The sequence below is a fragment of the Staurois parvus genome, unplaced genomic scaffold, assembly GCF_062004578.1.
Source record: "Staurois parvus isolate SC_StPar_1 unplaced genomic scaffold, SC_StPar_1.0 ptg000151l, whole genome shotgun sequence".
Taxonomy (NCBI): Eukaryota; Metazoa; Chordata; class Amphibia; order Anura; family Ranidae; genus Staurois; species Staurois parvus.
Window position 1 is genome coordinate 16,163,877 of NW_028317947.1, and position 15,805 is coordinate 16,179,681.

At 40.3% G+C, this 15,805-nt stretch overlaps 1 protein-coding gene across 2 annotated transcripts in view; it reads left to right on the forward strand.

Moving 5' to 3' along the window:
• The window catches only part of ITGA3 (integrin subunit alpha 3), a 131,864-nt gene that overhangs the window by 62,394 nt on the left and 53,665 nt on the right, over positions 1-15,805 (forward strand). For both annotated transcript variants that reach the window (XM_089674508.1, XM_089674507.1), the window contains exons 6-11: positions 9,090-9,294; positions 11,226-11,419; positions 12,960-13,048; positions 13,468-13,598; positions 14,857-14,940; positions 15,583-15,644. In XM_089674508.1, coding sequence (XP_089530634.1) covers positions 9,090-9,294; positions 11,226-11,419; positions 12,960-13,048; positions 13,468-13,598; positions 14,857-14,940; positions 15,583-15,644 — 765 coding nt within the window. The remainder of the gene's footprint in view (positions 1-9,089; positions 9,295-11,225; positions 11,420-12,959; positions 13,049-13,467; positions 13,599-14,856; positions 14,941-15,582; positions 15,645-15,805) is intronic.

A 15,805-nucleotide genomic window follows, 5' to 3' on the forward strand; every position in this document is an offset into this window, starting at 1 on the left:
TGTGTGAGGTTCTGATCATGTGATCACTGATTGGCCAATCAGTGATCACATGAAGAGTAGTAAGCAAGATGTCACTTGTGACATCATTGCTTACTACGTGTGAAATCTGTGAATGATCACAGAGGTCACATGGTACAAGGCAATTCACAACAGCCTTGTACCATGTGACAAGCTGTGACCAATCACAGCTCACTCAGTAGTTCTCAATGGCTGCAAGAATGCAGGTAGAGAGAAGGAGAAATTATTGATTTTACAGCCTTTATGGGTGTAAAAGCAATCAGTGTAAAAAAAAAAAAAAAAAAAACTCTTCATCACTATGGTGACACTGTACTGCTAGGGTGACAGTATAGTAAAAAAAACAAAACAAATAATAATATATAAAAAAAAATTTAAAAAAATTGGTTATAAATTAATTTGGGTTTTTTTTTTTTACTAAAAAGATACCTAAATACATTTGGTCAGTGGCTAAATGGTTAGCACTTCCGCCTGGCAGTACTAGGGTCGCTGGTTCGAATACCACCTGCCTGGAGTTTGCATGTTCTCCCTGTGCCTGTGTGGATTTCCTCCGGGTACTCCGGTTTCCTCCCACACTCCAAGGACATGCTGGTAGGTGAATTGGATCCTGTCTAAATTGTCCCTAGTATGTGTATGTATGAATGTGAGTTAGGGACCTTAGATTGTACGCCCCTTGAGGGTTAGGGACTGATGTGAATGTACAATATATATGTAAAGCGCTGAGTAAATTGATGGCGCTATATAAGTACCTGAAATAAATAAATTTGCTAAATTTTATAAGAAAAACACTTTTTCATTTATATAGCAAAAAATAAATAAAAATCCCAGTGGTGAATAAATACCACCAAAATAAAGTTTTATCTGTCTCAAAAAAATGCTAAAAAATTAATATGGGTACAGTGTTGCATGACCGCTGACACAGCCAATCATGGCGGTCCCATGACCCTAAACCCTGCTCCACCTCCCAGCATTAAAAACCCCTTAAGGGACTGGGAGACATCGGTGCCAAGGGGTTAACAATTCTGTCCTATATATAATACTTTGTCCCATGATTCTAAGTGCCTTCTAACCCTAGCTATGATGTCCAACCTAGCTCCGCCCCCTCCTGCTACAGCCAACCCGACAACAGCCAGGAAGGAGACGGCCGATTCATAGCTGCACCTTACCGCTTCGTGGAGCTCGTGGAGAGATCAGTTAACTCCGTATAGGTTGCAAGCTGACGATCCCCACAGGATGGATCGGATCTGCGGATTGGGGAGCATAATGGATCAGACTCCGATCCATTATGCTCAATCCGCTGACATGTTGTGTTTTTTTTTATATTGGATATGTTTTATAGCAAAAAGTCAAAAATATTGTTTTTTTTTAAATTTTTTTGTTTATAGCGCAAAAAATAAAAAATGCACAGGCGATCAAATACCACCAAAAGAAAGCTCTATTCATGGGAAGAAAAGGACGTAAATTTCATTAAGTACAGCGTTGCATGATAGCGCCGTATCGCAAAAAATGGCCTGGTCAGGAAGAGAGGGTAAATCCTCTGGAGGGCACCCACATGGAAGAAAAATATTTTAAATATACATTCTTAATATATTCTTCTCAAATATATTGACATTTATTTCAAATACTACAATTTTGGCCGTATTCCATATATTTAAAAAAATATATTTCAATATATTTGTGAATATATTACTAAAAATAGATTCAGAACACATGCTGCAATATATATCAAAGTGTAATTTGGAATGCGATTACAAGTATATTTAAAAATATTTTTTTTTGTTTTTCATAAGAAATTACAAATCAGTACAGAGAAGATATATATCTATATATCTATTCCACCCCCACCCCCCCTCCATCCCATACTACTGCAGCCCTTTTGGGTCATAACAGGCAATGCACAAAATACAATGTTTCAATAAGAAAAATAAATGTCTGTTGATGGTTACCAGAGGAGTCCCATAGGGACCTGTAGATGGAAGATGTTCAAATGCAGGGAAGGGAAAGAGGAGGCGAGTTAAAACAGAAAGGGAAGAGTGAAAATAGAGGAAAAAAGGAAGAAACAAAAGACACTTGTTGAATTAAAATCTATTTTTAAATGCATTTTTTTAGATGTTTAAAAATATCTGGAAAATATATTTAGAAAAATATATTTTTAAATATAGGCCTTTAGAAAATATATTTTAATTTACATTTTTGGAATACATGTTGAAATATATTCGTGTAGGCCAGTGGTCGGCAAGCCGCGGCTCGCGAGCCACATGCGGCTCTTTACACACATTAATGCGGCTCTTCTGTGTGCCGGGCGCCCGCTCCCCTCCCTCCTCTCGGGCGGCCGCCCCAAAAGTCAGGACTCTGCAGCTAGCCCAGCAATGGGCAAACTACGTCCCGCATACGGCCCGGCGGACCTTTTAATCCGGCCCGTGGAGTGTGGCAAACATTGGCTGTCAGGATGTAGGCGGGGCAGCGTGACGAACTCCTCTCCTCTCACAGTCCGCCCTGAAGACCGGAATGGCGCGGGAACACGGCGAGAGGAACGCGCGGAGCAAAGGTAAGTGAATTGACACAATATGGGGAATGAATTACTATAGGGGGGATGAATTACTATGGGGGATGAATTACTATATGGGGGATGAATTACTATATGGGGGATGAATTACTATGGGGGTGAATTACTATATGGGGGATTAATTACTATATGGGGGATTAATTACTATAGGGGGGATGAATTACTATGGGGGATGAATTACTATATGGGGGATTAATTACTATATGGGAGATTAATTACTATAGGGGGGATTAATTACTATAGGGGGGATGAATTACTATGGGGGATGAATTACTATAGGGGGATGAATTACTATGGGGGATGAATTACTATGGTGGATGAATTACTATGGGGGATGAATTACTAGATGGGGGATGAATTACTATGGGGGATAAATTACTATGGGGGATGAATTACTATATGGGGGATGAATTACTATGGGGGATGAATTACTATATGGGGGATGAATTACTATATGGGGGATGAATTACTATAGGGGATGAATTACTATATGGGGGATTAATTACTATATGGGGGATTAATTACTATGGGGGATGAATTACTATATGGGGGATGAATTACTATGGGGGATGAATTACTATATGGGGGATTAATTACTATGGGGGATGAATTACTATATGGGGGATGAATTACTATGGGGGATGAATTACTATGGGGGATGAATTACTATATGGGGGATGAATTACTATGGGGGATGAATTACTATATGGGGGATGAATTACTATAGGGGGGATGAATTACTATAGGGGGGATGAATTACTATATGGTGGATGAATTACTATGGGGGATGAATTACTATATGGGGGATGTATTTTCAGTTTTAAAAATATGGCTCTCAAAATAAATTTCAATCGTGGTTTTGGCGAGATTTGGCTCAGTTGAAAAAAAAGGTTGCCCACCACTGGTGTAGGCCAATGTATTGTAAATGTATCATTTTTTTTTCTAAATATATTGAAAATATATTTCTCTTCCATATGGGGCAAGTGGTTATATTTCCCAGTATAAATATACGCTCTACTTTCCCTTTAATGTAGCGAACACCTTTATTGCAGTGTAGGTCCTCAGACACTTTCTCCTGGCTGTGCGTCATCCATCTCACACCCGGCATCCTCCTATGAAGTCATCTCACTTGCACTTGCGGTTACAGTTGATATCATTTCTTAGGAGGGATCAGGCTAAGCTGTGTGGAATTTCAGATCCTCGGTCAGGACTTGTTGTGTACTGAGGTTCTTCCAACTGAGTCAGTGTGCTTGCCTTGTGCGTATTGTTCCTTCTCTCCTAGGTGTGTTTCCTTCAAGGGCCAGCATACAGAGAACCCACGTTCACCTCTTATGCAGGCCATAGACGGTTCGAAAATCGGCCAATTTTTCGTTAGTGGGGCAATGGCATCAGCCGATTTTCGTGGTTCCTCCTAATTTCGTTTATCGGTCATGCTGCAAAATTCGTAAAAAAACAATCGATTTTCGAAATCATTGGTGGCAACATCAGATTACAGAACGAACGATGTTTCGTTTTTCGGACAAAAAATCGGCCAATTTTCGAACTATCTATGGCCTGCATTAGACATGACTGTGGAAGTTTAAAGTGGAAGCACGGTGACTGCATTGTCACCAAGAGGTCCCGATCCCTGGAGCTGACAGGACAGGCTGCCAATCATGCGGTCATTGTGCAGCCAATCACAGTGGAGAGATCAGAGAATGTCACCCACACACCGAGGATCTCCAATATGCCCACATGGAAGAAAAATATATTTTAAATATATTTTAAAAATATTCTTCCCAAATATATTGTTATATTTGAAATACTACAATTTTGGCCATATTCAATATATTTCAATTTAAAAAAAAAGTATATACATACACATATATATATACACTATATGTTGAAATGTTTACAAAATATATGAATACTATTTTTAAAAATACATTTTTAAATATACTGTATGCATTATATATATATATATATATATATTAATATGTTATGCTCTATATATATATATATATATATATATATATATATTTTGCAATATATTTTAAAAAAATATATATATACTGTATGTTGAAATGAGTTTTTATTACAAAATATATGAAAAATATTTTTAAAAATACATTTACAGATATACTGTGTCTTTAAAAATACATTGAATATAAATGTTTGGAATGCATGTACAAATATATGTAAAAATATATGTTAAAATGACTTTTTTATCTGTTAAAAAAAAAATCTGGAAATATATTTTAAAAAATATTTTTCATATTATATTGTGTAATATATAAAAAACGCATGTCAACATGCAGTGTGTGTGTGTGTATATATATATATATATATATATATATATATATACACACACACACACTGTATGTTGAAATGTTTACAAAATAAATGAATACTATTTTTAAAAATACATTTTCAAATATACTGTATGCATTATATATATATAATATATATATATTAATATGTTATGATAAATATATATATATAATGCAATATATTTGAATATATATATATACTGTATGTTAAAATTAGTTTTTATTTATTTTTTATATATGAATAATATTTTTAAAAATACATATACAGATATACTGTGTGTTTAAAAATACATTGAATCTAAATGTTTGGAATGCATTTACAAATATATGTAAACATATATGTGTGTGTATATATATATATATATATATATATATATATATATATATATATATATATATACTGTATGTTGTAAAGAGTTTTTATTACAAAATATATGAGAAGTATTTTTAAAAATACATTTTCAGATATACTGTATGTCATTAAAGTTACATTTAATCTAAATTTTTGGAATGCATTTACAATATATGTAAAAATATATGTTAAAATGACTTTTTTACATGTTAAAAAAAATCCATATTTTTTAAAATATATTCTTCAGATTTTTTTTAACATATAAAAAACAAATTTTAACAAATATACTGTATGTCTTTAAAAATACATTTAATCTAAATTTTTAGGATACATTTACAAATATACGGTATGTAAAAATATATGTTAAAATTACCTTTTTTTATGTTAAAAAAATATTTTCATATATTTTGTAATATATGAAAATAATATATAAAAAATGCATTTCAACATGCAGTGTATATATATATATATATATATATATATATATATATATATATATGAATATATGGAATATGGCCAAAATTGTAGTATTTCAAATATATATCAGTATATTTGGGAAGATTAGTTTTAAAATATATTTCAAATATATTTTTCTTCTATGTGGGCATATTGGAGATCCTCGGTGTGCTGGTGACATTCTCTGATCTCTCCACTGTGATTGGCTGCACAATGACCGCATGATTGGCAGCCTGTCCTGTCAGCTCCAGGGTGGGTCCAAAAGGTTTAGCAAATGATCACATAGTTACAGCAAGGCAACGTTTCGGAGTCTTGCAGGACCCCTTCATCAGGCTCATGATGGCATGTGAAAGTCCCCGCCATAGGACTGGCTTACAAACGCGTTTCACCCAATCAGGGCTTAGCTGTGCAGCTACATCCTGATTGGATGAAATGTGTTAGAGAGGGGGACCCTAGAACAAGGACTATCACTGCCGTGTGTGGACATGGATGCTTGTGATTTGTGTGCGGCGGCTGTTCTTTCTATCACCCCAACAAGGCTTTGTTGTAGAGATGTACAACTAAGCTCTGATTGGTTGAAACACGTTGGCGGAGTCCTAAAGAGGAACTGTCACTTCCATGTTTGCGGACAGCGTGTACAATAAATGGGGGTGCTCGTGATCTCTCCAGCGTGCAGTGACTTTTCTTTCTACTTATGAGCCTATCCGACTCTGCAGTCTCTAATGACCTGATGCACACCTTATGCTCATAGGTGTCTCCTGGGATTTTAGTTTTTTTAATTCCTGACATAGAATTATATTATTATACTGTGATTGGGTCACGATGGCACGTGCTCAGATGAGTCATAGGAAATGTGAATTTTAACGATCGGTCTACTATAAAATGCGTGGGATTACAGAACGACTTTAGAGAGCCAATGGAGTATAGAAACCACAAAAACCAACGAATAATCTCAGAATAAACTCAGGAGCGCGTGGAGGTGAAGGCAGCCAGACAGGAAGAGCAGACAGACAAATCGGGTTACATCGGAGAGTGACAATAGCAGACATTGTGTAAAGGCGGCATGTGGTCACATGACCAAGGAGCAGAAACGGCAACTGATCTACCCATTGCACGAGCGTCCCATCTGATGATTATTACGCCTTTTATTAGAAGCTGGTGACTTCTTATGTCAGGGGAAACCAAGAAAAAGTGGTTTGATCACAACCAGGCCATCACCGGGTGTAAAGGGTAACGCTGTGAAAAATATATTAAAAAAAAAAAAATCAATGCATCTCTGCAATAAATGCACATTTTCCACATTTAACCCTGTAAATTGCTGCAAGTATAAAACAATTCATGTTGATGCGCCAGAAATCCACTGACAACACTGCAGCCCTGCCCAGTTCTCCTCTGCTGGACTACAGAGCATATCCCCTTATGTCATATTGATAAGTAAAAAGGGGAGGGTGTTCTGTAGTCCAGAAGGGTGAGAATTGAGTCGGGGTGACACCACTTCAGTGCAGCAGAGGCAGCGTTGTCAGCTCACTACAGGATGTTAGGAGCTCCCTGGATTTCTGGCAGGTCAGTTTTTTTTTCTGTACTCACAGGTGAGGAATTTGTATGTATTGTAGAGATGTACTGTACTATAGATTGGCCAAAAAAACGCTGCAAGGCCCCGTTCACATTATAGCATAGCGGGAACGCTGCGTGATTTTGACAGGCGATTTTCACGCAATTCTGCAGGTCGCATAGGGCAGCCCATTCACTTGAATATGCTGCCCTATGCGCGTTTGTCACCCAAAAAAGATGCTCCTGTGCGCATATTTTGTGCATTTTCAGAAATGCTCAAGTGAGAGCGAAGCCTTATGGATCACAGACAGAATGGCTGCGATTCTGTGCGCAATCCCAACTGTCTGTGATCCCTAAGGCTTCACTCTCACCTGAGCATTTCTGAAAATGCGCAAAGTATGCGCACATGTTCTCGAAACACGTCTCTCGCTTGCTGTGCCATTCATTGTGCTGCAATTACCATGATAGTTCGGATGGTGCACAGAATCGCAGCCGTTCTGTCTGTGACCCCAAATTGCAAGATGAGAACGGAGCCTAAGGCTTTGCTCTCACCTGAGCATTTCTGAAAATGCGCAAAATATGCGCACATGTTCTCGAACACGTCTCTCATTTGCTGTGCCATTCATTGTGCTGCAATTACCATGATAGTTGGGATCGTGCACAGAATTGCAGCTATTCTGTCTGTGATTCCTAAGGCTTCGCTCTCACCTGATCATTTCTGAAACTGCGCAAAATATGCGCACATGTTCTCGAAATACATCTCTCACTTGATGTGCCATTCATTGTGCTGCAATTACCATGATAGTTCGGATCGTGCACAGAATCGCAGCCGTTCTGTCTGTGACCCCAAATTGCAAGATGAGAACGGAGCCTAAGGCTTCGCTCTCACCTGAGCATTTCTGAAAATGCGCAAAATATGCGCACATGTTCTGGAAACACATCTCTCGCTTGCTGTGCCATTCATTGTGCTGCAATTACCGCGACAGTTGGGATCATGCACAGAATTGCAGCCATTCTGTCTGTGATCCCAAATTGCAAGATGAGAATGGAGCATAAGGCTTCGCTCTCATCTGAGCATTTCTGAAAATGCGCAAAATATGCGCACATGTTCTCGAAACACGTCTCTCGCTTGCTGTGCCATTCATTGTGCTGCAATTACCATGGTAGTTGGGATCGTGCACAGAATCGCAGCCATTCTCTCTGTGATCACTAAGGATTCACTCTTACCTGAGCATTTCTGAAAATGCGCAAAATATGCGCACATGTTCTCGAAACACGTCTCTCGCTTGCTGTGCCGTTCATTGTTATTGACACCCCCAAACGCAGCAAGCTGACACACATTTTTGCACGCAACAAATGGGTCAAAGCGCTTGGTTAGAATTGCACAAAGCTCACCATTCAAAAAGGTCAGCCTATTGAAATGAATGCATGTAACGTGACAAACTTGCATTCACAAAATGCTAGTGTTGGGGGGGGGGGGGGGAGACAGCCCTGGTCCCCAAAAAATATTTAAAGCTATTGAACCCAGGCACATAACATTTTCATTTACATATATTCCTCAATAGCCACAAGGGATACGAATCCACTTTGTGTGCACTAAATGCCTTTGCAACCCCAGATATCTCCTTGTAAAAGTTCTGTGCAGACAGCAGGGCTGTGGGAGGGGCCCAGCAGGGTCCACCTACTACAGGCTGCCTGCAGGAAACCACAGGAGGGGGTGGAGACAAGACCAGTCACCCTGCACAAAAAGAGAGATCAGCAGTCATTGGTCTTCATTACAGGAAGTTAAAGTCTCGTGTTGCATTGTCCTCCTAAATTGTTCTTCCTATTCCTCCTACAGGATACACAGTTAAGCTTGGTAAAGGAGTCCTGTCTCAGGGCCAGGTGACGGTGCTCTCCGGGGCCCCTCGATGGCAACAGAAGGGCGCCGTGTACATTTCTGAAATCCAGGCACCAACGCTGAAACTCAAACAGATCCTGAATGGGAGTCAGGTGGGCTCCTACTTCGGCAGTGTCATTGCCCTGGCTGACTTCAACAATGATGGGTAAGTATGGAAAGTGTATGATTTATGTCGGTACAGGGCCAGGACAACGGGTGGGCACGAGGGACAGCTGCCCTGGGGACTTAAATTCCCTCCCAAAAAACTTTTGATTCCCCCACCCTCACCCCCCACATACACACATGTATAAATGTAAATGCACATGTCAGGGGGGAGCCTAGGCATGAAAACGCCAATGTGCTACACGTGTTACATATCACCACACATACCTGAGTGAGACCAATCATTCTGGGCTCTTTATTCATGGTTAACTGATGACCTGTAGGGGCTTTTAAAGCATCACCTATGGAAAATATAGGGTACTGAAGTCTGTCGCTGGCTCATGGACGCATGTCATTTTAAGGTTTGAGATGTTACTTGCGTGAATCGCATCTTTAATATGTTACCAAAAAATTGGGTAATATATTGTGCTTGTGTACCCTAAAATTAACTTGTGTATTTTTTTACATATATATATATATATATATATATACACTATATTGCTAAAAGTATTGGTCGGCCGGCCTTTACACACACATGAACTTTAATGGCCTTCCAGTCTTAGTCCGTAGGGTTCAATATTGAGTTGGCCCCGCCCTTTGCAGCTATAACAGCTTCAACTCTTCAGGGAAGGCTGTCCACAAGGTTTAGGAGGGTGTCTATGGGAAGGTTTGACCATTCTTCCAGAAGTACATTTGTGAGGTCAGGCACTGATGTCGGGGGAGGAGGCCTGGCTCACAGTCTCCGCTCTAATTCATCCCAAAGGTGTTCTATGGGGTTGAGGTCAGGACTCTGTTCAGGCCAGTCAAGTTCCTCCACCCCAAACTGGCTCCTCCATGTTTTTATGGACTTTGCTTTGTGCACTGGTGTGCAGTCATGTTGGAACAGGAAGGGGCCATCTCCAAACTGTTCCCACAAAGTTGGGAGCATGAAATTGTCCAAAATGTCTTGGTATGCTGAGGCCTTAAGAGTTCCATTCACTGGACCTAAGGGGCCAAGCCCAACCCCTAAAAAACAACCCCACACCATAATCCCCCTCCACCAAACTTTACAATTGGCACAATGCAGTCAGGCAAGTACTGTTTTCCTGGCAACTGCCAAACCCAGACACGTCCATCAGATTGCCAGACAGAGAAGCGTGATTGGTCACTCCAGAGAACACGTCTCCACTGCTCTAGAGTCCAGTGGCGGTGTGCTTTACACTACTGCATCCGACGCTTTGCATTGCACTTGGTGATGTAAGGCTTGGATGCAGCTACTCGGCCATGGAAACCCATTCCATGAAGCTCTCTACGCACTGTTGTTGTGTTAATCTGAAGGCCACACCAAGTTTGGAGGTCTTTAGCTATTGACTCTGCAGATGGTGACTTCTGTGCTTCATCATGCGCTGACCCCGCTCTGTCATGTGACATGGCCTACCACTTGGTGGTTGAGTTGCTGTTGTTCCCAGTTGCTTCCACTTTGTTATAATCCCACTAACAGTTGAGCGTGGAATATTTAGTAGCCAGGAAATGTCAGGGATGGATTTATTGCACAGATGACAACCTATCACAGGACCACGCTTGGAGTCACTGAGCTCCTGAGAGCGACCCATTCTTTCACCAATGTTTGTAGAAGCAGTCTGCATGCCTAGGTGATGATTTTATACACCTGTGGTCATGGAGGGGATTGGAACACCTGAATCACATGATTTGGAGGGCTGGCCCAATACTTTTGCTAATATAATATATATATATATATGGTGTTTTGCTATTATGACCACAGGTCTCAAGAAAAAAAAACTGCAGATCCGTCAGCTGAAGCCTGATAAAATATATATTGTGAAAGTCAATTTTTGACATTGAAGCTTGATATGCGGTTTCCTTTTTTTTTTTCTGCTGGCTCCGATATACCATCACATTCATAACGATAGCTCATAATATCCTCTTTATTTGCAGCTGGCAAGAGATAGTGGTCGGCGCTCCGTATTATTTTGACCGGAAGGAGGATGTGGGCGGAGCCGTGTACATTTATAACAATGAAGTCGGCAGTTTCACCAATGAGCCTTCCTTGGTGTTGTATGGCCCAGCAGCTTCTGGCTTTGGTTTTGCCGTGGCAAACATTGGAGACATTAACCAGGATGGATTCACTGGTAAAGAGAAACATATAGAGTGATACGGAATCATAGGGTTCTAGAAGGGTACAGGACTTCAGCAGTACGAGAATGATATTCGATTCATTAGACAGAACACATATACGATCAGATAAAGATTAGACTAATGATTAGAAAATGAAATGATTGTTCTTAAAATGAAAATTTCTGAACCACATGCTACTACTGTATACCCAGCTTAAGTCCATCCATTCATGTAATGCAATCATATGGCAGCTACGAATGCTAAGAATTTTAGTTTTATACTACTACTGGAATGAACTTCACCTGCTCTGACTTACAGTTCCAGCTCTGGTACAATGATGGTAGTGGGTCGCTGCTCTCCACTTTGTCCATTCACAAAACGTCTTGTATTCTTTCCACTAAATACAAGGCATTCTGTGAATAGATATGTGGATGGGCAAGTATACCACAGAATCTCCTCTCATCCATTTGTGAATGGACGAGGTGGAGAACAAGCGACCCACTATTATCACTGTACTAGCGTGAGAACTGCAAGTGGCCGAAGCGTATGGCGGCCGATGTTAGTATCTGGCACAATAAAACAAACATTTTTAGCATTCCTTAGCAACCATGTTGTAGTTATCAAAGCATTGCACATCACTTCTCTAGACCAGGGGTGGACTGACCATTTGGAAACTCGGGTACTTCCCGAGGGCCCAGGGTCAGTAGCAGGCCCCATGAGCTGCCCCTGGTACCTTTTTCATAGGCTTTTTTGAGTTTGGGCAAGGACACAGGGGCCCCATGATCCCCTATTGCCCGGGGGCCCCATGAGTTGTCAGTCCACCCCTGCTCTAGACCAATCACAATTAAAAAAATCACATTAATCCTGCAGTTCCACCTAAAGTCCAGAGCTATACAGGAAATTCTCAGAAGAGCAGTCATGTCACTAAAATCACTAGTGATTAATCTCTAGGAATATCAAAGGATCGCTAAACAGATTGAACAAATGGCTTCCTATGGAGTTAGCTAGACAAGAAGCATGTAGTAACATGCATGTAGTAGGATTAAATACCCTATCCAGTTACTTTTTTAATTTCTGTGTCCCACTAGGAGATTTCTTAGTTAATTCTTGTCCTGGAGACTCAACAGAAAATGAGAGGAAAATGCCACAAAGAACATATTTCCCATCTTAGAGAGTTGTCCCAGAAACAGGTGTCCCCATTGAAGGAACCTCCTTCTCATCTTCCTCTGATGACAACTCTAAAATTTGGATTTCCCCTGACTTTTTAACTTGACAACAATGGGTAAATCTCCCCAGCCAGGGCACAAGGAGCAATAAACCCCCCCCCCCCCAAATAAAAAATAATATGTTTATACATGCAAATCATATGAATTACAGTTTATATATAAGAATTATAAGAAAGTGGTGCTTACAAAGAGGTTATACTGGAAATTGTGACCAAATGATTCTATGGCGCTTCATGACATTTGTTGGGTGTTGGTCAACCTCAAAAATCATATAAAGACGACATTGTCAAAAAAGGAAGATCTCTAACCATCCGTTGTTTTATGGCAGATCTGGCAGTGGGGGCTCCTTTTGAAGAAATGGGCAAAGTGTACATCTACCACAGCAAGTCCAGTGGGTTGCAGTCCAAACCATGTCAGGTAAAGACCTTCCCCTGTTCCTCTCTGTTCACCTGTGACACTGACCAAACACAGTCAGATGTGAGCCTTCCTCTGCTTTGGCTGGAGATGGCAGAGCCTTTAACAAATTTGTCTTTCTATGGTAAAAGCCAAATATTATTGTGGGTTGCAAATGACCATATGGAAGTGGTCACAAGAGCTGAAAAACATACAGATGGAGACTTCCAATGTTGCATCTTCTGGATATATGAGTGAAGCTCTTGGCCTTGAAAGTGTTGGCCATCCCATACAATGACCGCTCTTCAGCATAGAAGAATCGAATCATGATTTACCTGTGTATGGTCACCTAGTTGTTTTAAAAAAAACTTTCTTAGCACTGAACTGTCGTTATGTCCCATAAGATGAACATCATTCCTTTTTTTGTTTTTCACCTCCTGTAGATCATTGAAGGTTCTCAGATTGGTGGGATATCAACATTTGGATACTCGATCAGTGGTGGCCTTGATGTTGATGACAACTCCTACCCAGACCTGCTTGTGGGAAGTTTGGCGGACCAAATTGCTCTGCTGAGGTAATTAGATGGTATCTCAATGGCCAACTAGTTGAATTAGAGTAAACCTAGTTGATTTAGGCTATCTAACTTGAAGATCAGCACTACCTTGACCCTCTCTTCACACATGTTCATGTACATAGGGGGAGACTACTAGTGGGGCTCATCTGCAATGCACCAAACACAGGAATAATAAATAGGGCCACCAGATCCCTTCCAAGGGAAGTAAGCCCCATTCATCCACACATGGCCAACTGATTGAATTAGAGGAAATCTAATTGATCTAGGTTTTCTAAGCTGAAGCACTACAACATTAACCTTGACCCTCTCTCCACACATGTTCTTGTGCATGGGGTGGGGAATACTACTAGTGGGGCTCATCTGCAATGCACTAAACACAGGAATGATGAGTAACACCACCAGGTTCCTGCCGTGGCACAAGGGAAGCAACCCCCATCCATTCCACACATGGCTAGGTTAGACAATAATTCACGGCAGCTATGCAAATGTATAGGTTGGTCTCTGCTAAAAATGTACCATTTTGCAATTACAAGTGAATTTTCAAATGAGTTATTCACTTAAAATTTTGCCATCTTGTGCTTCCATATTTTTTGTGTTAAATATAGCAATTTGTAGATTGGTCAACTTATAGACCTGTTCTGTAAGAAGAAGCAGTAAAGCTCAACCACTGTTTACTACTACAAAGCACGAAGCAGATCCCGCATATGTAATAAGCAAATATGACTACCCTTAATGTAATTATTACAGTAGATGGCACACATAAAAATGCTGTGTTTATATATCTCCCCATCCCCTATAAAATGAAGATGAACAATAGCAGACATGTTTGAAGTTCAGCTTGGGTCATAACCAGGGGCGGACTGACCATTTGGAAACTTGGGCACTACCCGAGGGCCCGGGGTCAGTAGGGGCCCCCATGAGATGCCCCTGGTACCTTTTCATAGGCTTTTTTGAGTTTGGGCAAGGACACAGGCAACCCATGATCCCCTATTGCCCGGGGACCCCATGAGTTGTCAGTCCTCCCCTGGTCACAACCTTGGCTCCTTCCATAGATACAGTAAAGACGTGAGCCTCAGAGGACAGGAAGTGTGTTATTTGCATGTTTACAGGCTAAAAATAAAGGGAAAAAATCCTACCAAAAAAAAAATATGTTGCAATAAATAACATTTTTGTTTTTGAGTTTAGATGCATTTTAAATTGAATATAATTGTCTTATTTTGCAGATATACTCATTTATTTCAGCTTGTTTTTCTTACAGATCTCGTCCTGTTATCAGTATCTCAAAAAGTTTGTCTGTGACACCAACTCTTGTAGATCCCAATAAATGTTCCTCAACTTCCTGGTAAGAGTCCATATTTTCCATGTCTCTAGTGCCCAACCTGCAACCCTTGGAGCTCGCCTTGCACTCCTTGGACCCCAACAGGCAGCAGTGATTTTGTAAATGGGTTGTAATCTCAGTAATCTCTAACAGGCCCCAGGCGTCTCTGAGTGTCTCCTACAGCACGTCTCCAACCACACTTATAGCATGTGTGTTAACGCTGACCATTTCTTCTACTGGCCTTGAAGTCTCTCTTCTATATTATTACATATACTGAATATTATGTGCGGCCCTAGGTGACGTCAGGGGCTGTAGTTGAGGCCCCCTATATCTCGTAGGTTGACAACCATCAGTCTATATTCATTATCAAAGACGGTCACTTATTGGGTATTTGGACAACCATGGGTGGTGTCTTTCACACAATACAATAGCTATCAGCAGGGGATTTCTCCATCCATGCTGATTAGCGTAGATGGAGGAATCTATGGATATCTCTCATCCAGCCCAGCTTTTCACTGCATGGCCAACTTTACTTTGCTTTAAACTGCCCTAGTAAAATGTAACCAAGTAAACTTTTAATGATATTGCACCATGTTCACTGTAGCCTTGCATGCTGGATATGTTATTTGTATTTTACTTCATAAATGAATACTTTCCTCCATACAGCATGGATGTCCACTTCTGCTTCTCGTACATACAGAGCAATCCCAAATACAAGAGAAATATTAGTAAGTATGAGTCTTGCGGGTGTCATTCTGATATGTAGTTTTGTTGCCATTGACATTGGTTGCATACTTAAGGGTTGAAATGCAAAGACAAGATTTGGTTTGGACAGATTTACATGATAGACAGTCGAGTTGAGTGCATGGAGACCTTAAAGCAGGGGCAT